This window comes from Podarcis gaigeae (genome assembly GCF_964106915.1).
Source record: "Podarcis gaigeae genome assembly, chromosome: 1".
Taxonomy (NCBI): domain Eukaryota; kingdom Metazoa; phylum Chordata; class Lepidosauria; order Squamata; family Lacertidae; genus Podarcis; species Podarcis gaigeae.
The window spans coordinates 31,075,020-31,100,437 of record NC_139678.1 but is presented as its reverse complement, the minus strand read 5'-3'; the positions used below and the strand labels follow the sequence as shown (position 1 = coordinate 31,100,437).

General features: G+C 42.8%; 1 protein-coding gene and 1 long non-coding RNA gene across 2 annotated transcripts; one reads left to right on the top strand and one right to left on the bottom strand.

Moving 5' to 3' along the window:
• Positions 1 to 396: 396 nt before the first annotated feature.
• Positions 397 to 23,284, bottom strand: TMED10 (transmembrane p24 trafficking protein 10). The gene is made up of 5 exons (XM_083738334.1): positions 20,786 to 23,284; positions 15,870 to 15,990; positions 7,940 to 8,019; positions 3,508 to 3,634; positions 397 to 2,594 (listed from the first exon to the last, which is right to left on the bottom strand). Exons 1-5 carry the CDS (start codon positions 21,032 to 21,034, stop codon positions 2,473 to 2,475), a joined length of 699 nt encoding a protein of 232 aa, XP_083594460.1. The 5' UTR covers positions 21,035 to 23,284; the 3' UTR covers positions 397 to 2,472.
• LOC310845264 lies at positions 21,184 to 24,608 on the top strand. Its single transcript, XR_014564604.1, has 2 exons — positions 21,184 to 23,638; positions 23,804 to 24,608. It is a non-coding gene; the product is annotated as an uncharacterized lncRNA (long non-coding RNA).
• The last annotated feature ends 810 nt before the right edge of the window (positions 24,609 to 25,418 follow it).

Here is a 25,418-nt window from a genome sequence, read left to right as displayed (position 1 = left end):
AAGCTTTGGGTTTCGTTGTAGGGTTCTAGGTTCAAGTTCCTACTTAATCGTAAGCTTCTCTTGGTAGGGATGATAAATGAGGTAAGTTATAATACCTGTACACAGAAATGATTCTGGTGTCTTGTAAAGATAAGACTTTCACCCAGGCCTTTTTAATCCTGACCTATAATGCTTGATCCTGTTTTTACTAGAGTTCTCTTTTATTGTTTTATGCTTGCATTTTTGTACACCGCTTCGAATTAACAGTTTAGAAATGCTTTTTTCAAACAAACAAACAAACAAACAAACAAACAAACAATCTACTTAAGTAACAGGTGCTAGAAGGAAATAACTGATTAAGTAAATTAATGCATAAGCTTTTGAAAGATTTACAGAGACACCGGACTGGAGAGCATGTCCCCCCCGCAAAAACTTTTATTGAGAAAAATTGACAAATCCCCAACCCCTTGTTACAGGTAAGTCTGTACAGGTTTCCGCTGCCCGTTCTACACAGCTTCAGTTACACCACGAGTTAGAAGTGAAGCCATGTCAAGCTACACCACTAAAGCTAAAGGTTTAATGGTTCTCAAGACGTCACATAACCCATCAAAAAAGGTCATTTCTCATTGGCAAAGTAGTGGCAAATTAAAATGAAAGGCCAACAGGGTACCAAAAAGATGCTTTTGCTTTGAACTGTAGAAAATTTGCTATGGGAGTCTAAAAAGAAGAGCCCAAAAGTACTCACTACATCTGTAGCACAATTTTCCAGCACAGTTTCTATTTGTTAACTGTTTCCAAAGTAAAAAAAGATAAGCAGGAAAGGTCTTAAGCTCTGGATTTAAAAGCAGCACTGGACACATGAAGGCAAAACTCACAACAGTAATTTTGGGCAGTGGGAGAAGAGACATTTTACAAGTTCCAGCGTTTCTGATCAATGTAGTTAGCTGTCAACATTTAGGCTTAAGGAAATTAGCAGAAGGACATTTTCCCTCCGCCTTCTCCATTGGCCACTATCAGTATCCCCTGGTTTTTCAGTGTGGGATGGGGAGTGGGAGGGTGGCTGAGGGAGGGGAGACAAGGATGGGAAACTTCCCCTTCACAAACATCCTTAGGATTCAAAATGGATTTGGGGTGATTTCCCCACTTCCCCTGGTGTATCATCCTGTGTTGTCCAAGAGGGGGGCCCAACCCTGCCAAGCAGCTTTTTAGGGGACATAAGTGCCTGCAAGGGAAAGGAGGGACATTAAGATTTATTTGAGAATTTAAGTTGGGACCCAAGACTTTTTTTGTGATACACTGCTCTGAAACTTGATATGTTTTGAGTCAGGGATGATGTATTTGTTGCTGCTATAAGCCCTGAAACTTGTAGAGCCCAGAAAAGGCACAAATGTCTTAAAAACTGAAATGATACTACAGCTCATCTACAGTTGCTCCCACTGACTCACCTGCCTGCCATTTTGCATCCAAATAACTTCCGGTTTCTTGCTGTGGGAAATGGCTGCCTCCCACATGAACGGTCTCCAGCCGTGCCAGTAATTCAGGGTTGATATGGGGGTAATTAACCCTGGCAGACTCCCCAGGGTTATATGCTGGGTTATAAGCATCTAGATATAACTTACAAGTTCATTAAAATGCAGATCTAAGATTGCCCCAACTTCTATCTTTGGTAGAAGACAGGGTTTTATATCGCCCATGGGGGTGAGGGAGAAGAGACCTATCCCCCTCCCCTAAGGATTAACCCAACTGTGTATTCAAGTATGCATCAAGCTGGTGCCTCTTACCATTAAAAATGGCTTTTCACAGTATCCAAGGTGCTTTCAAGAACTGCTTCATTTTAGAACAAGGGAAGCAATGACTTCAAAGAATGGGATAGGATGAAAACAAGAGAATTGTAGATAAAGCCTTTCTTCTGTAATTTAAACAACACAGCTCTGTTATTTTCCAACTGTCCTTCCTGCTTCTACACATAAAAATATCAAATATTCTGACAGACAAATGCCACTGGCAGTTCCTTCTCCACTCCAAAAGTGTAGCTACTGATCAATTTGCACAAGATCTGCTTCTGGGATGGTTGACTCCGAGTGGCTCCCTCTCAAAACTCTGTGGTAAGAGATAGAATGCTGAAAGTTTAACAAATTGCATGTATTCAAGTGGCTTAGAGGATCAATCTGGTGACATACAGGAAGAGGTCACCTGACCTCATTTGTAAAGGAGAGAAAAAGGCAGCGTAAGAGCCAACCACAGCTGTCACGACAGTTTTATTTCATCCCTGTCCAAGAGTCCCCAAAATCACAACTCCCACCGTCTTCCATGTCTATCCAATAATAGTTCAGAAGCATCCTGACCGCGTTCTATACCAGCATTTCCCTCCCTCCCCCTGGGGAGCCATTGCAGAAAAAGCTCTGTTTGGCAGGTCAACCCTGAGGTGGGCTCTAAACAGCCATAGTTGGGTCTCTGTTGTTCAGCTGGGGTTTAAAAGAGGGGGAACTGCCCCTATTCAATCAGCTTCTTGGCCTTGAAGAAACGACGCAAATAGAAGACCTGCCAGGTAGCCAGTCCAATGAGGCAGAACATCGAAAAAATGCTGAAGTATAGTACCCGAATGTTGGTAGATTCTGAAAGGGGAAAAACAAAAAGCAAAAAGCTTGTTACTCAGAACAAATGGCAATAATCCCTAAGCCAGCCCTCCAATGCCTTCAACCCCACAAACCACCTAGTATTTTTCATCTGAAGCATTCATATAAAACTAAGTACCAGAAAGATAAGCTCTTTGAACTGTGGGCCAAGTGGATCCAAAAAAGGCTCAGCTTTCATTCTGTTAAAAAAAGGGCAACTCAAGACCCTCTCTCATGGCTACTAAAATTTGAAAATTGTGCAGGCGGAAATTATTACCATTTCTATTATTATTATTATTATTATTATTATTATTATTATTATTATAATACAGGGGTTCTTGCTTTGGTGTTCACAGATGGAGCCTGTCTGCCACACAAGAATATTGGTTCCTTCACCATAGAAGTTTTATACCTCTGCTGCCAACCTCTTGCCTATACCTCTATTTCTGTATCACACTTCCCACTGGAAGAGGGGAAAGTCAAAATTCTACAACAGCTAATCAGAGTTAAATACACACTGAAGTTGTTTATACAAATAAGTACAAAATATAATTTTGCCCATTATATTCCGCACACAGAATTTGAATTTTCTTGGGGCCCGATAAGAACAGTCCTGGCTGCAGATAATAATAAGAAAATAACAGAATCCCAAGTGAGTGTAAAGAGAAGGGAGTGCCATGATTCCAGTAGATTTGGTGGAAAGTGGGCTTATGGGCATAGCAGCATAACTGTTATGGTGGTGAAACATTCCAGTGATCCTAACAGTATGTTTATAAGTTGATAGATCATCAGACAGCCTTGTCTACGCTATAAAGCAGGTATCATGTAAGCATCGTGGTAACATTATCCCCAACCATATGCATTAGTGAGAGAAGCATAACAACAATACTACTCCCTGAGCTGGAGTACGTACCATTGGTGTCCCGCATCTCCTCTTCCCGCTTCTTCATGTAGGCAAAGTCATTGACAATAGACTCTGAAAGATCCTCCAGGCGTCGCAGCTCCAGCTCCAGTGGCTTCAGCTTCTCTACTTTAGCAATCTGTAAAAAAGAGAGACAGAGACTGAAAATCACAGCCAGAATAAGATTTTGTTCTCATCACTTGAAAAGAGAGTCCTGATGCAAACAGTCCTGTCTGTGGCATAGTCTCTAGCGACAAAATCAAAACCAAACTAACTAACCACTTGCACCACAGAGAATGCAAATGAAAGAATGGGGAGGGCGGAAGGAGAGGCTTGAATAGACATCCTCATCTGCTGTTCGTAACCAGGGAGGATGTCTTCTTCTTCAACTGCCTCCTTTTCAGTGCCTTGGCATGCATCTCCCCTCCTGGGTAACCTAAAATAGTAATCTGGAGGCCTTCACAGCAGATTTTTGAGGTCAACAAAGCCATAATTTTTTAGCCAACAGAATCTCCAATATCCTTAATTTCTTAGAGATGTTAGGAAATTTTCCAGTGCCTAAACCAGTGACAAAGCCACTTTGATAGTTTCTTGTTTTAAAACAATCAAGCAGTAAATAAATGTAAATAAATAAATAAATAAATAAATATTGAACATTCACACCAAATCTATAATTAAACACCCATATTTGCATTTTCCGGGAGGGGAGATACATGCCCAAAGCTGTGCAAAGGCAACCTTTTAACAAGATGGTAGCCTCTCCATATAGCAAATATGGATGTCTAACCAAGTGTTTTCAGTTTTTTCATTTGCATTCTCTATGGTGCAAGTGTCAAATTGGTTTTCATTTTACACTACACTTCTGGACAAATTTCAAGAGGAGGCATTTTGGAGGAGCACAAAATGTTTGGTGAGAGGATTCTCATTTTGTGGCTCCACAAGGACAGCACAAGAAACATTTAATAAATTTTGCAGATTAATTAAGAACAGAAACACATGAATTGCTGATGAGGAGTACACCTCTTACTTATCAAACTACAAAAGCCCAGGCAAATAAAGATGTTTTCAATCAGCATTTGAAACCTTACAATGTGGGACAGTTGCATCGCTAAGGGCTATTATTCCAGAGTAGGGGACCTACTACAGAGAAGGCCCATCTATACATCCTTTTACTCTAAACCCTGGCGGAGGCAGTGAACAAGCCCTACCCTACCAATCTTAAGGACTGAATTGGCTTGCATTGAATGAGGAGCTCCTGCAGGTATCTAGGCCCCAAGCTTTGTAAACCATTACCAGCACTTTGAATTGAGCCTAGGAGCATATAGGGAGCCACTGCAGTGCTTTACTCCCAGTTAAATGGGTACAGGACTGCAGCCTAAGATATAATCTGGTATCACCAGGCCCATGCAGAGCTTGTCTTAGGCCCGGGTCGGTCTTGGCATGACAGAGGCCCGTCAGGGCCCCCTGGCCCTCTTAGAGGCCTAAGAGCAAGGCCCAGGGCAAGTGTACCTGGCTGCTCCTGTCCCTCCCACATGGGCCTGAGTATAACCCCGAATTTAAAAATCCACATTTTTGTTGCTACAACAGAAGTAGGAAACACACTGTCTTAGTCTCCTTTGCCACTACAACACTGTGAAAAAAGAAAAATGGGCATACATGGTAAAAAATACAGAGAGCATTCTGTGTTACAGATGAGGATTAAAGACGGTGCTTGGCTTTGAGAATGTTGAAGGCCACTGTTCTGTATTTTTTATTTTATGTTATTGTTTTTTAAAATGGAACAAAGTAAGTCTCTGAGGCTTACCTTAAACACATTTGCCCAAGTAACCTCCACTGCACACAGTTGGACTTACTTTTGAATAAACATGGGAAGGACATCTCTTTTAACTTTTTTGCTTACACATTTCTCCAAGTTGCACCATACATCCCTGTTCAGGAAATACGCTACCAAAGGTTTAGTAAACCTGATCCCACCCTCTGATGTCTGGCCAATGAGAGTAAAGGCACTAGGATGATTCACAAGGAAGGGAAGCAGTGATTTCCTGTTTCATTTCCCTCCATTGCCTATAATAACCATTTAAGGAGAAGAGCAATGTATCCGTACTTCCCTCCTTTGTCAATTATTTAAAAAATAATTTGTTCTACGTTGTCCTGATTTTTCTGACTTGTGAACAATAGCAGCGGGTGCACTGTATCCTTTTTTCTAGTTCAGCTTGGTGGCCTCTAGGCACTTTTAAATTAACATTTAAATAATATTTTTAAAAAAATAATTAATAAGCATATTCGTCTGTAGCACAGAAAACAAGTCTCATGCGGCCAGAAAAGCTATTTGGGAAGAGCAGCGTAGTTGGAGGAGCTATATCCAAATACAGTAATGGGTTTAACATTTCCGCAAGTTCAAACTGCAAGGGGTTTAATGTAGCTGCAGTGGAGCTGGGCAGTGACAGTTCACCACAGCAGCAGGGCATAGGAGGAGTGGGTGGAGGTGAGGAGAGGGGCAGAGCCTGAGAGGGCAGTGGGCCAGGTAGAGAAATGACATAGAGGCCACTCATCCCTGTAACAGAACAAACAATAAATAGGTCAGTAGATTTACTACAATGGTGGCTGTTCATTGCAAGGCCACAAGGGGGCAATCAAACCTTGAGAGACAGCAAACAGCAGCTTTTCACAATTTGCCGGTAGCTAAATTACTGGATTAAATAATCCTCTCATGTTTTAGTTCTGAATGATAAAATCAAGGCTTAGGAACCTACATGGCCATAACTCTACCAAGCAGAATCTGATCTGACAGTTTCAGGAGAACTTTACAAGTTCTGTCACTTTTTTGTTTGGGTTTGGTTTTTCATAAGCAAGGATGAAGAAAGAAAAAAAAAAACAATGCTGTGTTTAGCAAGAGAAAAATACTGAAAAGCTGGGAACAGTTTTTGCACAAAACTCAATATCCTGAAAAGTACCTCAATTCATGAGGTCAGCTATCAGCTACTAGCCTCTGCCCTCTCGCCCGTATACCTTGTCGCAGGTGCCTACTGGACTCCAATCGTCTGTTAAACCAACATCTTCTCTCATTCAGGATATGTTTTAAGGATCACATGACTGTGAAAAGAATCTGCACTCCTGACATATGCAATCCACGCATAAGGATTGCACTGATTCTTCTGCTGTTTTCTGCTAGTCCAAATGGACCCCCAAATCAGCACAGTACCAGACCTCTCCACTCATAATTTATTTTAAGTGCCCCCCTCATTCCCATTTAAGTATACCAATACAAGGGAAAACAGCATTCAGAAGCACCTTTAGTCTCCAACAACAAAAACTATATAGGTTTCTGTTTTGACTCTCTTAACAAAGCATGCCAACAAGGCATAAGAGCAATGGCCCTTCTCTGCCACTGTCTATCCCAGTATACTGCCTTAAGATGGGAAACTCTATTTAGTGGCCATATGTTACTAGCCATTGACAGACCTATCCATGAATGCACCCAATCAGCTGTAAAAGCTATATATGAAACAATAAATTTCTCCCTGCAATGAGATAATCTCTTTCTACATTGGGGAAAATTGTGAATAAAGCAACCATGAAATGTTTATCTTAGACTGGTATCATGCTCCTATTCCAGTCTGTGCAGGAAAGGAACTGAAATGTAAGAAAAGGGTTCATGGCCATCAAAAAGCAGTATAAAAACAGAAAGGTCATACCTTAGTACTCTGAACGTATGAGAGTTACTTTCGTCTGGATTGCATCAAATGAAACCGTCTTATCCAGTCAGATAGTACTGATCCATATAGCCCTGTATCAGGTCTCAAAGATCTCAGGCGGGAGTCTTTCCTAGCACTTCCTGCCAGAGATCCTTTTAACTGGAGATACCAATTCAAGACCCTCTGCGTGCAAAGAAAATGCACTACTACTGAATTATGCATTACCCTTTGCATGCACAAGACTGAAGTTTCAATCCCTGGCATCCCTAGAAAGACCTTTTCTGAGCTTTTAAGAGAGCCATAAATACTTGGCTAGATGGATCCATAGTCCAACAAAGCACAAGGTAGCTTCATGCAATCTCAGCAGTGTTAGGGGCAGTATTTTTCTGAAACTGAAATTGTTTGAAACTGCAAGCTGAGGGAGTTCTGTTCAACTTGGGTCCTGCTTGCAGGCCTGCCGTAGACATCTGGCTGGCCACTCTGAGCGAAAAAATGCTAGATATCCTGTTTTCCGAATAAATTCAGCTTCATAGGTGATAAATTCCTTGCCAAGCAACAGATTCCTCCCTAAAATGTGTTTAGCAACTTCAAAAAAACTGTTCTAGATGAGTGCTTTACTCAGGGAAGCCCTAGGAATCAGGGAGACTGGGAAAACAGCATTGAACTGTGAGCCTCAAGGCTACATACAGTTGTCACGTGAGTGTCAGGAAGAGAATCAAGAGGCACAGGCAGCAAAAGCAGAGATGTACCTCCTCGTAGTTCTTTGCTTCTACTCCATGCTTCATGTTCAAGGTCACGAACTGGTCTGGCATCCGCCCTGTTCCTGGAACTGCAATGAAAGGATTCATTGTATGAAGTGCTCAGGCTGCCAGGAAATTCCCAGCCACCCGCCCCCCAATACACAGCAGGGAGGGATTTGCGGCTCTCCTCCTGTACAAGCCTCGGAACAGCTAAAGAGGCAGCCCAACTATGCCCAAAATCACAGAAAAATCTACAGATAGCATTGGCTAAGGTAGGAACTCTGAGAAGTAATGAGAACAAGCTGCAATGAAGCATATGGAGTGTGCAAAACATCAGGCACTCTGATTTCCTGGTCTTCGTTCCACTCTCTAGCAATAAGAAAACATGGGATCAGTTTAGAGCTAGACAATCTGGTAAGAACTAAGTGCTAATTCTAGCCAAATAGAAAAGCGAGTATAAACCTGAAGTGGTGTATTAGACTGAACAGATGAAAAATAATAACACAATGAACAGATTTTTCTAAAGTTAAAGTTCACCAAATATAAAACCACTGCGGAATGGAAAATCAGAAACAACCCTTGTGGCACTGCTATTATACCTGATTGACCCCTGCACTCCTTCTTACCTCCCTTCTCCTTATTCAAATTATTCCTCCCAACCCCAAACTTTAGAACTGCGACAAACCTGGTTATCTAGTGAGTATAAATAGTTCCCAAGCAACCAGGTCTGGTCTAGAGGGTCTTCCCTCTGCAATTTACCCCTTGATAATCCAGTTCAACCCCTGCCAATGCAAGAAATCCACTACTACTATAACCTCAACAGTTTCTAACTAAGGAAAGCCCACCTTCCTCTCAAGCAGTTTGTTCCACTGCTGAAAGGTCTCCCCAGTGAGGTCCACTTGGTTCCTCTACCAACATAGTTTTGGTACTAGGTAATAAAATACATTTTTTTCTCAGACATTTGATAGATTATGAAGATGATGCTGTGTCTGTTGTTTGTGTGCTGCCAAAGCTTCTGGCAGCTGTTATTGGGTGGGTGGGATGTTGTGTATATTTTTCATGAAATGCATGTTTCTTTCTGAATGTGTTAACATTACAATGTATTTATGTTTATGTTTTTAAGTATGTTTCAATTTGTTTGGAAACCTCTGTGTATTAAGCAACTTACAAGTCTATTATATTATGATGATAATGGTAGCAGTTTATACTGTTTGGAAGTTCTTCCTGGTGTTTAGACAGAATACTTTATATTTTAGCTACCTGCTTTGGAGTCTGATCTCTAGGACAACACCAAATAGATTTGCTCCATCATCTATGTTAGTGGTTCTCAAAGGGTGTAGTGTGTTACACTGGTGTAGCAGGAGAAGATGGCAATTACAAAATAGTTGTGTCCTGTATTATAAATCAAGCACTGTTAGTTGTTGTTTCTTTTTGTTTTCCAATGTATTTCTTATCAATAAAAAACTCAGTGTGGTGTGAGCAAATTTATATTCAGAAAGTGTGCCCCAGAGAAGAAAGTTTGAGAAACACTGAACAATGTGATAGCCCTCCTCAAGTATCTGAATGGCACAATCCTTCTTACTTATCTCTTCTCAAGGCTAAACATACCCTAGTCCTTCAACCTTCCCAAAGAGGACTTTATCTCCAGGCCCCTCTTCATCTTTGCCATCCTCCTCTGGATACATTCCAGTTTGCTGATATCCTTCTTAAACTGCAGTGACCCAAACTACAACTATTTATCTCTTAAGAAAAAAAAAAGGAGGTAGAACTGCATGCATTTTTTCCCTCAGGCTCTCAGTTCCTAGATAATTATGTTCTCAGCACTGATAATAGGTTCTGGACCTAGCAAGATGGAAGAAAGGAAGGTGAAAGAAGGAGGGAAGAAAGAATATGACCATCTACCTTAATCTCAGAGCTATGCTGTGAACAACCCCTTTGCATGTTTACTTCAAAATAAGTCACCCCAGTTTATGGGTCCTTACTCACATTCCTATAAACACTTACCTGGGAGTAAGACCCACTGATAATATTGGGGCTTGCTTCCTGAATATACATGTGTAAGAAAGCTGCATTTGTCAGCTTGGTCAGAAAAGAGAAATGTTTTGAATACACTTTTTTAATCTGGCTATTTTGGACGAAGGGGATAATTGCTTCTTACTATTTCTACTTTGAAGTAATTCTCTTTCTTTGTTAATCTGCCAATCCCAGATCAGCTGTTTTTTGACCCATTACTTTTAAGGGCATGGGATTAAAGGATTTTAAGTGGGGTTACGAAACTGTAGTTATGCCAAATGGAAGAAGTATGGCACAGTATCAATTGGGTCATGTTATGTCAGACACAGCATTACTTAAGGTAACAGATATCTTAAAACAAGCTCAGGACATAATAAAGAGCCCATGATCTAGCCAATCAGTTTGTCATTCTGGTGTTTGCATTCAGCATGACAGGCAATGAAAACACTGTGCAGAAAATAGTATGAGGCTGTTCTCCCCCCCCCCTTTTTAAAAATTAAGGAACTATCCCCTGTTTTGCAACATATGCAAACAGCCTGCCTCCTCCAGACTTTTTTTAAAAAGCTAGCTAACCAACCTCTCTATCCACCAAAGAGCCCCTAGCTAGTACATGCATCTCTACTACCATGTTAGAAATTAGCCAGACACCAGGCCCATTTTGCGACGGGTGCAGGTCCGATTGTGACCACATGGAGATCTCTGGATGCCAGGTTGGGAACTGACATCTCCATCTGGCTTTCCCTTCCAGCTTTCTTAAGCGAGTAAGCAGAAAAGCTTATTTATTGCATTTATATCCCAACCACTTTCTCCAAGGAGTTCATGGTTCATCTCTCTCCTCAGTTAATCCCTACAACAACCCTGTGAGGTGGGTTAAGAGGCTGTGACTGGCTCAAGGTCACCTGGGGAGCTTCATGATTGGGTAGGGATTTGAACCCTGATCTCCCAGGTCCAACACTCTAACCACTACACCACACTGGCCTCCTAGAGTACTTCTGTAGGGTTTGCCATATGCCTTGAATTTCCCGGACATAATCGGAACACTGCAGCCGAGAGCAGTGTCTGGGCAGAAATTGGCGAAGTGTCTGGGGAAATCGGCAGCGTCCCTCAGATTTACCTCAGAAATAGCTCAAAAACATCCAATTTCTTTGCGATTTTGCTCAACAACTTTTCTGTCCGGATTTTCACTTTTTGAAATATGGCAACCCTAACTTCTGCTATGGGACAACTATATACACTAAGCAGGTGAATAAATATGGAGAAAGCAAAATGTCACTTAGAGAAGGATCTGAAATATTTTCCTTGAAGCTTGAATTTGTTTTATTCAGGATTGTTTTATGTGATGTTTTGATGTATTGTAAACCGCTTTGCTTTGAGATTTCTTCCCCCTTTAAAATATGAAGTGGTATAGAAATGAAATAATAAGACTAAGACAAAATCCCACTGGGGGAAAATGGTGCCTAGACCTTCTGCTGTAGCAGCTGTAACCTTGGTTTAAGCTGCCATTTGGAGATAGCTTATACACCTGAGTTTCTAACACTGTTCTACTACTGGGATCAGATACATTAGGCTGTGATCTCACCTCCTCCATGAAACAGGGAAGACACCAGGTGTTGGCATTGTTGCAGTACCTTTAAGGAATGGTCACCAGCAGTTTCTGGATCCTATCTGCCAACTTCATGCAGCCAGTGGGCAACTGCTGGTTCCCACAGGAGGAGAGAGTACTTTGGGGCTTAAATCTTGCTTGCAGGTTTGCCACAGGCACCTGGTTGGCCAGAGTCAGAGCAGGAGGCTGGGCTAGATTGACTACTGGCCTAATCCAGCAGGCATTTCTTATATTCTTATATACCCACCCTTCTTATATGATTCTGCCAACAAAGGTAGACTTATTTCAGTGTCCCAATTCACAGGTAGGTGGCAGCACAGCACAGTATATGAAACGCAATGTGGGGGTAGGGAAGAGAACTGCTCTTCTTCACTGGATAGAAACACAAGTACTTTCCATGGTGCTGCTTCTGACGGCTTCCAAGATGCCATAAATATATGTAGTTTTCATCATGGTAAACGAGCAAGGCAGTCCCCTGCTACACATGCCACAAGAATCATTGTTTCCAGTTTTTATGAAAGCTTTGAATTTCTGCTATAGCCATGGAAACTAATTTACACAGTGAATTTGAAAAATACTAATTTCAGTGACATACCGTATTTTTCGCTATATAAGATGCACCAGACCATAAGACGCGGCTAGTTTTTGGAGGAGGAAAACAAGGGGGGGGGGGAATTCTGAATCCCAGAAGCCAGAACAGCAAGAGGGATCTGGCTTCTGGGATAGCCTCTTGCTGTTCTGGCTTCTGGGATAGCCGTGTGAAGCCTCTTGCGGGCAGCGGGAGGAAGGCTCCCCCAAGAGCCACGCTCCCTTTAAAGAGCGTGCAGAGTGTGTGTGCGGCTCTTGGGGGTTTTCCCCGAGGAGGGAGAAGGGCAGCCAATCTAGTCCAATCTCCTGAAATGCAGGAATCACTGCTAATGCAGGCTTTATATGAAAAATAGTTTGCACAACATTCTAGCCAAACGCTGCCCATAACAGTCTGGAATTGATGAACATATAAAAATCAATATGGGATAACTATTTACACTACAACAAGGCAACCTACAGATCATGCACTTTTAGTTGCAAAGTTGTTCCTCAGATCAGAACCAAGAATCCAGCAACATCTAGTCTCAGTACAGTATCTGCTTAGAGAATTGGACTAAATCCACGCTCATAATAAAATTAAGACTGTTTTGGTTACACAATGTTATGAAGTATGTCTGACTCTCATTCAAAAAAGTCACTTAAGGTTTGATGGTTAGGAAACAATTTCTGGTTATGGGTCCTGTGGGAAGGACCTTTTTAACAAAGTTCCACTTTTAACAGCAAAATAAATAGATAAATAAAGAGTGAACAAGAGAATGAAAGGAATGTTCCAGGTTAGGCTTTCAACATGTGCTTGTTGTAAAAAAACAATAGTAATACTTAAGGAGAATTAATTTTTACATAGTAGATAATTAAAAATCATTCTGGTGTGGAGGATACAAAATAGCAATAAGACAAGTGAGTAACACATGCAATATATTCCAAGCTTCCACATACAATACAAGAAGCAGAGTGGCTGGGGCAACCCAGTCAGATATGTGGCATATAAATAATAATTTCATTATTATTTTATTATTACAAGCATAGAATTATGCAAGCACAAGTGTGCTGCCCCAAAGCAGAATGTGTGACGCAAGGGAAGAGCTCTGGGATAACAATTTAGCGCTCACAATGGGGATCTCCCTGAGTCTTGCAAGGCAGCTCTTCCCTCTACTGGGGTCCCTGCGCAAAAAGCTGTGCCTTTCGCTTCCTCTTCCTCATTTTTGTGGCCAAGTGCTTGAGAAATCACAGTTGCTCAGGCCTCACCTGGCCCAACCGCCCAAATGTTGCAGCTCTGCCTTCTCAAAAGGCAGCTAAAACCCTACAGCCACTGACCGCCACAGGATCCTCAGCTACTCTGCAGAAAACATGTCTAAACTTCTTAATGCCAATAATCTAATAATACAAAGAACTGTAGAGATTATTTGTTTAGGGGCACTCTGCTACTGTGCATTGTGCTGGTAATAGAAACTACCAAGGTTTGAGATGAACAGGATGCTGCCGTTAGTTATCTTGGGACACAGAAAATTCAACATCCTTCAAAAGGCTAAAACAGTCTGTAACAACCTCTTCCCCTTTTTCTGCACAATAAACTATTAAGGCATAACCCCCAAAGCTAGCAATCACATAACTAAAGTTTTGCATGTTTCCACACAGTGTGTCTGGGAGGGAGGGAAGAGAAATATCTCCTCAAATTTACACCTCTTAAAACCTTCCTTGGTAGGCTAAACAACAACATTCATGCATACAGGGAGAATCTGACAAACCTGACTAAATTTTTGTATTCTCAGGGCCCCTCAACAGAACTCATAGCTGCTTTGTCCCCATCTGCCTTTGATGGACACTGCTCAGAATAGTGTCCTGGGATCCTGCCTTGTCAATACAGGGTATTTTGCTAATCTTTTATTTTTAATGCAACCTACCATCTCTTATCATCTTTACTCTTGAATCATTTAATAAACATATTAAATTTAAAACCTAGAGTTTAGTCATGAGACTCCACTTTAGGAGCCTTACACACTATTTTGCTGATGCTACTGAATAGCATTAAAGAGCCTACTTAGGTCTATCTCCCATTTATGATGCTGTTACATTTACGTCACCCATGTAATCAGATTAACGTATTTAAAAAGTATTCTAATAAAATCCCACACCTATATTCTTCTGTTCTCAGAAAGCATACAACTTTAGCCAAGGAATATACTCTTCCCCTAAAAACAGTAGTGAATTTCACTCCAACATAGTTTTCTAGTATAGACCTCTGTTGGTAGACTAGAGGTATTTTTACATTTAGAAAGGCCATAACACATATGCTCACTGGTAAGTGTGTTGTTAGCTGGTTTTAACAAGTCTTTTGATTCACCTGTTTGTTTTTAAAAACTTTTATTGCTGTTTGACTGTATTTTTAATATTTTGTTGCACTTGTGTTACTGTTAACTTGTGGAAAGGAAGGGCACAAAATTAACAAATAAATAAATCTCTGAGATTCAGAACACTGAGACTGTCCCACCTAAGTACATCATGGGCTCATAGCACAGAAGACATATATATGACCTAGAAGTTCCAACAGTGACAGTGACAGTGGAAGCAGGAAGCTCCCTTGAACCTCAACAAGATGACCACTGTCCATTTGTGTTGAGAGGCAGCATTAAATATGCCTAGAGGTGTTGTGGACTATTTGCCCTAAACTTCAACCCAGATCTTCATGAGGAAGAGGGGCAAATGCGTCACTCCCAAAGGAAATGTCAGCTCTAAGACTTGTTAAGCAATTGCCCTCAAGATCTGGGTACATAACGTCCTGCACACTTCCCCTTCTTCCTCTCGTGATAGAATATACCAATGCAACGGGCCCTCAGTCATTATAACTAAGTGCCACGTCTCTACAAGAAAAGGGTTTCAGGCTGGTTTAGAGATGCTAGCAACTGATTAATGAAGAGACTGAGTTCCATCTCCAAGAAGTGGAAAGTGAACAAGCAGGGGTGCATGGACCAATAGAGTAGGGAACAATAAGACTTAACACTGGCTTTGAGGAACCACACAGCACAGAAAGAGTATTAGCTAAGTGAGGGAATGATAAAGACCAAATTTAGTATTCCCTTACCCTCTTGTACAGAAAATTCAGTGTACTGATGGTGGAATCCCTATTGGATGTCTCATATGAATAGGGAACAATGGTGTTAATTTCTACCTGAAGCAGAAAGGAGAATCAACTGCAGTGTCTGTGTTCCTTCCTTTCCACTCTCTGTTTACTGGCTGGGAACAGTTGGTTATGCCTGTGCCCTCTCAATGTCAGGTGTGTATAGGCTACAGTGTGGAGAATTTGGGCCCTCTCCTAAATAAAATTCCAGTAACTGCACCTCTCTATCTGCTGTGGAAGACAGCAAAGCACTTCTTTCATGAAGAGACTCTTAAGATTTCTGTAATAGCCAACCAGTCCTCTTCTATGACCCTATTTTTCTTGTGTCTCATTCTGGATTATAAAATTTTCTTTGGGTGGGCAATTGTGATTTCAGCACTGCTCAAATGCAAACACTTCTGGGAAGGAATGCAACAACTGGCATTCATTAGTAATTTTAGGAACTGACTCCCTTGGGATTAAATGTTCTCTCTCAGTCCAGAAGACCTCAAATCACTTGGCAAAGCAGATACCCCTGGCCCTTGCTCAACATTACCCTTTTAAATGGATCCTACAGGAGATGGATGAGAAAGTAGAGAAGAGGCATACCAGGAGCACCAAACAGGGACTATCACACTTACCCACAGGGAGCTTGCTCTCAAAGCAGGCTTCAAACATGTCGTAATCCTCCGTGGTGAAAGCAAATTTGCCCTTAGTTGCATCCTCCTTGACATAGAGAATATGCCCAGCTGAGTCAGTAATCTGTAGGAAATACGAAAAATAAGAGAGGCAAAGTAGTTAACATCCAAGTTCTATGTTAAATTTTATGGGAGGGGGAGGAAGAGAAGACAAAGATTTTCCTAGAACACTTGGGCAATTGACTTCTATGCTTTCCTTGTCCCCACCATAGGTGAAGAGATTTTTGCTAAAATTTTAATTTCAAATTCATTTATACCGTCTCCATTATTAGCCTCTGGCATGTTAAGTTGAAGACATTCCCATAAAAGCATCCACTAAAAACAAAAGTCAGAAGAAGATGTGGGAATGGGGGGGGGGGGGCAGATGAACTCATTCAATATGCAAAACATACATTATCTGAGTAGGACAAGTTTTGGGTTTACAGTGACCAGACAATAATTGCATAATTTATAATTGCATAACTAATAGCTCTAGGAGACAGCACATTTGTATGCTCCCCCACTGCCAAACGAGCAAACATAAAATAAAGCAAGCTTTAAAGGCCCCATGAGAGCATGTTAAAAGCCATGTGAGGCCTTGTTTACTGCAGTAATAGCTTCTCCTTAAACATGTTTCTTCCATAAAGAAGTGACTGATGCATGCACACAAACTAGTTCTTTTCCACCATTAGATGGGCCACGTCCAAAAATATATTATGCCAGCTCTACTTTTCTCTTCATCTGGCACAACAAGATAGTTGCCTACATACTGCCAGGCACGTTGCCCTAAGTATACCTAGTATGGGCAAACTGCTTAAAAGTCAGCCTACACAATTGTGGGGGAGCAGCCATTCAGGGAGGGGGGAATGTTCCACCACAATACTCTGGCATTATGCACAGTAACATCATCATCCTTCACAAACACAGCTTTTCTCCCCATACTGCCAGCCTGAACAATAAGCACCCACACGAGACTGAGATCAAGTAGGATGAGAGCCATTAAAGAATCTCCACTACGTAACCAACTAGCACATTGGGTACATTCTTCCAGAACGGAAAGCCTAACTGTTAATTATGGGATGTCATGATCAGAGAGCAAGCACCACAGTGATGAGCCATTAAAACACGTGAAAATGGCATGACAAAGAATCACTGTTAACTGCAAATGATAAATCCCAGTCAACAGCTGATCTGAGACTAAGGTCTTCAAGAGAGAAGAGAATTTTGTCTCTGGAAAATAAACTAATGTGTGATCATTAATAACTTGTCTACCCTGACAAGTTAAGGTGCTAATGTGAGCAGCTGGTCAAAAAAACCCAGACTTTAAAACTTTTTATTCTGAATGAGCAGAGCAGGCCCATGCAGACATGGGGGCAGCCAGGTACACTTGCCCCAGGCCTTGGGGGGGGGGGGTAAGCAGGCTGGGGGTCCCTACCAGGGACCAACTGCTTTTTTGCTTGAATTTTTAACTTTATTCTAACAAGACTCCCACCCCAGGCCTCAGAGAAGATCTGTACATGCCTGGAGCAGAGCATATTTGCTCTGTAGTTATTTCATCAGTTGCCAAAGTCAGGACACAACAAAGGCTGCTGGCATATAACACACCCTATTATATCAGTGTAGCCTTCTGGGGGAAGGAATGCTTAATGTACAATCTCAAACTAAGTTAAGACTTCATTGACCTGCATGCTAGATCACTCCTGGATAATGAGTATTTGGGTGGGGGTGAAACACAGGCATCATTAACAGCAGTTTTAGGTAATTAATGCCAAGTCATGTTTATTTAGTCAAATTGTGGTTTGTTTTGATGTCTGAACCCAGTCCAGTGTATTAATGGTGGTTTGTTTGCTAGCCATAAACTATGTGAAGCCATGGTTTGTCGCTGGCTTATGAAACATGGCGTGTTTTAACTCCTTTGGCACAATGGGTCAGTGTGACTGGCTGTTAACCAGAAGGATTGTGGTTCGAGCCTACCGAGGGCAGAATTTTTGCATTGCAGGGGGTTGAACTAGATGGCCCTTGGGGTCCCTTCCAACACTACAATTCTATGATTCTAACTATATATTGGTCTATATTGTGTCTAAACCCAACAGCTTTGCTTAACCATTATTTGTTTGCCAACCCCACTCCAAGCTACAGAGCCACAAGGCAAGAATAGTTGGAAAACAAACCAAGCTTTGGAGAAACAAGTCATGGCTGATTTGCTAATTTACAGGACAATTCATGCTTTGTAGCATTTATGGGTGAAAGCAGCCATTGTGTAGTAGCATCCAACTCCCACCCACCCAACCCACAAGTACATGTGTAGTGCTGCACTTCTGAAAAATGTACTTTCATAAGCAGGCTGTTTAATTTTTATATGTTTACAATTTTTTGTTTCTAAGTCTCATGAAGGAAAGCATACACACAGAGAGGCACGGGGGCAAATGAACACCAGACAACATGGTGTAAAAAGTACTTACAAAGCTACCATCAGAACTGGGGCAGGGGGGCAGAATCCACCCACCTTTTTACAAGAGAGACAACTAATTTTTTAAAATACATTTTAACTCCCAGAATCTTTCTGACAGCTTAAGAACTTCCACAGCAGGAAGCATTTGTCCAAAAGAGGATGGTGAGGAACCTGGATACAAAGTCTTATGAGGAACGGTTTAAAGAGCTAGGGGGTGTTTAGCCTAGAGAAGATGGAGGGGGAGGGAGGAGGAATGTGATGATAGTCTTCAAATATATTGAAGGGCTGTCATGAAAAGATGGAGAATACTTTTCTTCTCTGTTGCTCCACAGGGCAGGATTAAAAGCAATAGGTGAAAATTCCATGGAAGCAAATTTCAGCTAACTTCCACACACTAAGAGCTTTAAAAGACTACTGTATTAGACAAATTCATGGAAAACAAGGCTAACAACAACTACAAGCCATGATTGGCCATGTTTTACCTCTACTGTCAGAGGCATCATGCCTCTGAATATCAGTTGCTGGGAATCATGGTTGAGTAGAGCGCTGTTGTATTCGTGTCCAGCTTGCAGGTTTCTCACAGGCATCTGGTCAGCCACTGTGAGATAAGGATGCTGGACTAGCTGGGCCACAGGTCTGACCCAACAGACTCAACTTATATTATTTGTTGTTATAAAAGGGAACAGACTGCCTCTTTCACTGGGATATTTAAACAGAGGGTGGAGAGCTATCTGTCAGGGGTGCTGTAGTTACACCTTATGTAACAGAACCTGCACTGAACAGGGGCTGGGTGAGATCACCTTCAGGGTGCCTTCCAACACATATTTATTTATTACATTTATATACCACCTTTATCTTCCAAGCTCAAGGTGGTATACATGGTTCTCCTCCCCATTTCATCCTCGCAACAACCCTGTGAGGTAGGTTAGACTAGGAGATGGTGATTGGCTCAAGGTTATCCACTGAGCTTCATGTCTGAATGGGGATTCGAACCCTGGTCTCCCAGGTCATAGTCTAACCATTACGCCAACCTGTCCCTAATTTCCTCTAAATTAGACTACTATGATGAAGGAAGGGAATATTAGAAACCAATAATCGTTTTTTGTGTGAGAGGAAAGCCGTGGAACGAAAACAAATTCCAGGGTTACATCCTCTTCATTTATTTCAAAAGTACATTGCCTCTTTAGCCACTATTTTGCACCTGGCTTTGGTTGGTGGCTGTTAGTATTCTAGTAATAAAGCAAAGGAGATCCTGCCAGCATGAAATCTACCCACCACTAATATACAGTAACCTGGGCCACAGGCCTTTCTGCTTGGTTTTATGCATGCTGACTCAGACATAAATAAGTCCCACAACTTCAATGTGATTTATTCCAGAGGAAGGGTGGTTAGGAATGCAGTCTCTGTTGCATGTAACAGACTGTGTATCCCAAAACTGACACGTGACTCTAGTAGTTGCAATTATTCTTCCCCAGACTGGTCATACTGCGTGGTATCCAAGACCAAAGCAAAATCCTTTCCTTGGTCAATTAGGACAGATCAACACAAGAAAGAACCTGGAGTTGCTGCTGAAAACCAACAGCCATACTTCAAGGGCCCTACAGTATTGGCTACTATCTAACCCTATGGGAACACACAACGTACCAATAATTGAACATGGGCCAAGTTTAACTATATTAGTACCAGGATGATTGCTCAAAATGGGGCTGCTCCATATGCTTTGTAACAAATTGTTCTGCTCTTATATTCAAAAGCAGCTGCAAAAACTAATATCAGAATATCACAGCAGTGTTAGAAACTCAGATATAGAAGCTAGGCGCTAAATGGCACCTTAAGCCTAAGTTGTGGCCACCCCAACAGAATGTCTGTTCGCCAGCAGGTTGGACTAGATAACCTTAGTACTACTGTACTAAGGAGGAACAAAATAAAATAAAATAATCATTCCAGTAGCATCTTAGAGACTACTGGAAGGATTTTTTAAATTTTATTTTACTTCGACTATGGCAGACCAACATGGCTACCTACCTGTAACTTGTACTAAGGAGGGCAAAACTCAGCGAGGGCGGGGGTGGGGAAGAGATGGGAAGTTAAAAGAGCTGTCGTGGGTACGAGGCATGGAAGAGTGTTTCCTCAAGAGAGCAGACGAGGGCCCGGAGCTGAGGCCTAGTTCCGCCTTCCGGCCTTATCAGGAGAGCCGCGCAAAGCTGACGTGTCCTTACAAGGGAAGGGCCGGGAAGGCAGCAGAGCCGCCGGTAGGGCCCCGAGGCCTACGCAACGCCTCCGCCCGCGGCTCCCCGCCCTCTCACGGCGCGCTGTGAATAACACGGGGGGGGTGGGCACGGGCGAGGGGTGGGGGCGCTGCCTGCGCCTGTTCTGGGTCAGCCTCCCGGTGTCCCCCCCGCGCGAAGCCCCCGCTTCCCCTCTGCACCTTGAGGTTGGCGGACGGGCCGCTCGACGAGCCCGGCGGAGCGACAACCTCGTACTCGCCGGTGACGAGCATGTCTCGGTGGATCTCCTCGCGCAGACATTTGCGGGCCTTGCCCGGCAGCTGGAAGGAGATGGGCCGCGCGGGGCCCGGCAGCAGGGCGAGCAGGAGGAGGGCGAGGAGGGGCGGGAAGGAGGACGGCCTCGGCGGGGAACGGCCGCCGGGGAGCGACAGCGGCAACGGCAGCAGCATGGCGCGAGCACGTCCGAGCGACACAAGGCCGGGCTTTCTGCCTCCGCCCCCCCCCCTCGCGCCGCTGCCGGCTCCAGGCACGTGACCCGCTGCCGCTTACGTGACGGGAGGGAAGTGGAGGAGGAGGCCGCTGCGCGCCCAGCGAGGCAGTTGGGAGAAGCCTTAGCGGGCCCGGCCTGGAGAAGCAGGGGGAGCTACTGGCTCCGAGATACTGGGGCTTAAATTGAACCCCAGGAGCACCGTTTTCAGCGTCATTTCAGGGCTGGGGCGCGAAGAGTCACCCTGAGGAGAGGAGCTGCCTGTACCTTGTTGTTGTTTAGTCGTGTCCGACTCTTCGTGACCCCAGGCACTCCTGTCTTCCACTGCCTCCCGCAGTTTAGTCAAACTCATGTTTGTAGCTTCGAGAACACTGTCCAACCATCTTGTCCTCTGTCGTCCCCTTCTCCTTGTGCCCTCCATCTTTCCCAGCATCAGGGTCTTTTCCAGGGAGTCTTGTCTTCTCATGAGGTGGCCAAAGTACTGGAGCCTCAGCTTCAGGATCTGTCCTTCCAGTGAGCACTCAGAGCTGATTTCCTTAAGAATGGAGAGGTTTGATCTTGCAGTCCATGGGACTCTCAAGAGTCTCCTCCAGCACCATAATTCAAAAGCATCAATTCTTCAGCGATCAGCCTTCTTTATGGTCCAGCTCTCACTTCCATATATCACTACTGAGAAAACCATGGCTTTAACTATACAGACCTTTGTTGGCAAGGTGATGTCTCTGCTTTTTAAGATGCTGCCTAGATTTGTCATCGCCTTTCTCCCAAGAAGCAGGCGTCTTTTAATTTCGTGACCGCTGTCACCATCTGAAGTGCTCATGGAGCCCAAGAAAGTAAAATCTCTCACTGCCTCCATTTCTTCCCCTTCTATTTGCCAGGAGGTGATGGTCCCAGTGGCCATGATCTTCGGTTTTTTTATGTTGAGCTTCAGACCATATTTTGAGCTCTCCTCTTTCACCCTCATTAAAAGGTTCTTTAATTCCTCCTCACTTTCTGCCATCAAGGTTGTGTCATCTGCATATAAATGTACCTTATATGTGGCCTTTTCTTGCTACAGGATTAAGCTGAGGTTGGATGGCCATCTGCCATGGATGATTTAGCTGAGATTCCTTCCAGGGTTCGACAAGATGACACACGGGACCCCTTCCCAACTCTATGATGCTATCTATGTATGTTGCCTCTGTATTTGGAGTATATGCAGCTAGATCAAAGCGGGTAGGTGGGTGGGTGGCCGAATCTGCCTGTGTTGGTGCTGTAAGATGGTGCTCCTTACTCACTTACCTTAAATGAAGTCTTACTTAAAGTAACAGGATTACTTTTTACTGGATGGGTTTAGGATCAGCATGGCTAGTTTGTCTCTGCATACCAGCTGCTGGCAAATCAAACATGGGCCAAGTGTTGTTATTGGTTCTTCTTGCTCCTTCTTTGGCAACCACTCATAGCTGAGTAAGATTGTCTTCCATCAACACGGTTTTAACAATGAGTCCTTAAGTGACTGTGGAGGTCAATTCTGGATCCACACGTCCTTCCACAGTGGGGACATTGGTTGCCGGGCTGGAGTTGATCACAGTGTGAATTTGCCAAGCAAGCCTTCGTCTTGGCATGTTTCTCCCTTGTGTCCTGAGTTTGAGTGTCTTTTAGTACTTCTGTTAAATGGAACATTAACTAAAATACTAAGTAGCCTGGAAGCTGCATAGGCATACATTATAGTTTGTGCCACCATTGGAAAGGAAATGGCATCTGTTGAAGTCAAGGGATTGCCAGTTTGTGTTCTAGAAAAAGCAGCCCCTGTTTAACAACACCTGCCTAGTGTTGCAGACCACTAACATTCACAAACCTAGCTTTGAAGAGTCCTGCCTGTCATAACAGGCAGAAGGCTGTGTGAGAAGAGGACTCCATAACACCAAGACTGAAGTCAATATGCTTGATTAGCATCTTCCTTAGCAGTCTTTCTGTGAAGAGCTTGTTCCATAAAGTCGGTGCCACACAATACTGATTCTTATCCCCATCTTATGTTTTTAATGTGACATAGCATATCAGTATACTTCTTTTGCATCTAGTAGCCACTGATTTTGCATAAGCAGTACCCACTCCTTGCACGTATGTCTTTTTTTAAAGCTAAGTTAAGCCAACATTCAGAAGAAGAAAACTATTATAAGATAGTGTTGGCAAACGTATGTCTCTGTATAGCTTTTATCAATAAAGTGTGAAATTCTGCATTGACCCTGGGACGATTAATGCACAACCTAAGTGTGCGGATTATATATATATAATAGAAGAACCAGTTTCAGGCTTGTGCATGGCCTTTCACCATGTATAGAACCTTTAATGTAAACAGAGAACTGGGATCTGTGTGCCTAAATACAAGTGCAGGCCCTGCTTATAAAACCCAGGCACACTTTTTCATGGTATATGAATATTGTGCAAGCCCAAATTTATGTGCCCCACCATGTGTATAACCAGACACCAGGACTGCGTATGAACTGCACTTTGCACTGGTTTAAAGGTCCATGTATGGAAGCATGCTTTCAGTTAATGTACTGTATATCTCTCTTAGTGAGTTTCAGTGGCGTAGCGTGGGTTGTCAGCACCCAGGGCAAGGCAAGTAATTTGCGCCCCCTAACCCGTGGATTTTAGCAGGGGGCAGAGATCTGCGAGTGCGGCCCCCCCCCCCATGTTGCGCCCGGTGCGGCCGGCCCCCCCGCACCCCCCACACTACGCCACTGGTGAGTTTATTTGTTCTAGGCTTGGCACAAGGAGTTTTTAAAAAGTCATAGTTGTCCAATCGTACAAAGTATATGTGCATATGACAGGAGATATGTATAGGTACAGCCAGAAATCATCTTTGAAGTTTCTGTTCATGGTCAAACTGGCAAGTTGCTATTCATCTTAAAATAAGCTTGCTTATTCAGCCATGTTAACTTCAAAGACACCACCAGCTGCATATGCACATGGCTTTGTAGGATGTTGGCCAAAATCAACTAAAAGCGAACATGAAAATAATTTCTGCATTGAAGCAAACTACCATCACTCCATTTCCTGCACCTGGTGCAAGGTTAAATTGGTTTTGATAGGGAAATGAACATGATAGAATCTAGTCTGCAAGATACATATTAGGTCAGAAAGAGAAGTGTAGAACTCAACACAACTGAGGATCGAACAATTATTCTGATTAGATTTCATATTATACATTTTGCAGCCTGTCTCCACTGAAGATGCTACAAATGACTGAATAAGTAGTCATTCATGCTTTTGCTGCTCTTGAGCTAACAAAGGTCATGGTTTCATTTTTATAATAATTTGTGCTTCCAGGACTTGGGACAATCTTAATACAGCACATGAAGAGAGATAGCATGTTCCAGCTATCATGCTCCCATCTGTCAGTCTCCTCATTCAAGGCTTCTGAAAAGGAACACCACAGTTCAGATGGGCTAGCTGTAGTAGTAGTCAATATGGGAGACTAAATTACCGGTATTTCACTCTCAGGAACTGAGAAGAAATAATAAAATTGCCTCCCTAAGAAGGAAGGATCAGAATACAGGTGATTTATGACTTCATTACAAAACAGAAACAAAAAACAAGCCACAAAAACCTCTTGAAACCTTTATATAGAAAATTTACAGATTGAGCGAAAAGAAGAACCAAAATTTAACAACTCCAATACACAGGTCTGTTGTTCCCTCAGGCCTGTTTCTAGAATCTTAACACAAAAGATCCCAAACTCACTTTTTCTAGCATTAACCTATAACTAGATTACTTCTAAGGAGAGCCAGTGTGGTGTAGTGATTAAGAGCGGTAGTCTCGTAATCTGGGGAACCGGGTTCGCGTCTCCGCTCCTCCACATGCAGCTGCTGGGTGAGCTTGGGCCAGTCACACTTCTTTGAAGTCTCTCAGCCCCACTCACCACACAGTGTTTGTTGTGGGGGAGGAAGGGAAAGGAGAATGTTAGCCGCTTTGAGACTCCTTAAAGGGAGTGAAAGGTGGGATATCAAATCCAAACTCTTCTTCTCTTCTTCTTCTAAGGGGTATGTAAAGGACTGGTCCTAAACTGGTGGGTGGGGATTTACGCCTGAGAATAAGCTCTACCCAACTCAGTAGGATTTACTTTGGAATGGACATGTCTGGGATTGTGCTGTCAGAAACGTTGCTTGGCTATTACAGTGGTATCTTGGTTCTAAAACTTAATCTGTTCCAGAAGTCCATTCCAAAACCAAAGCGTTCCAAAACCAAGACACACTTTCCCATGGAAAGTAATGCATAATGAATTAATCTGTTCCAGACTTCTAAAAACAAGCCCTGAAACAGCAATTTAACATGAATTTTACTATCTGACGAGAGCATTGATC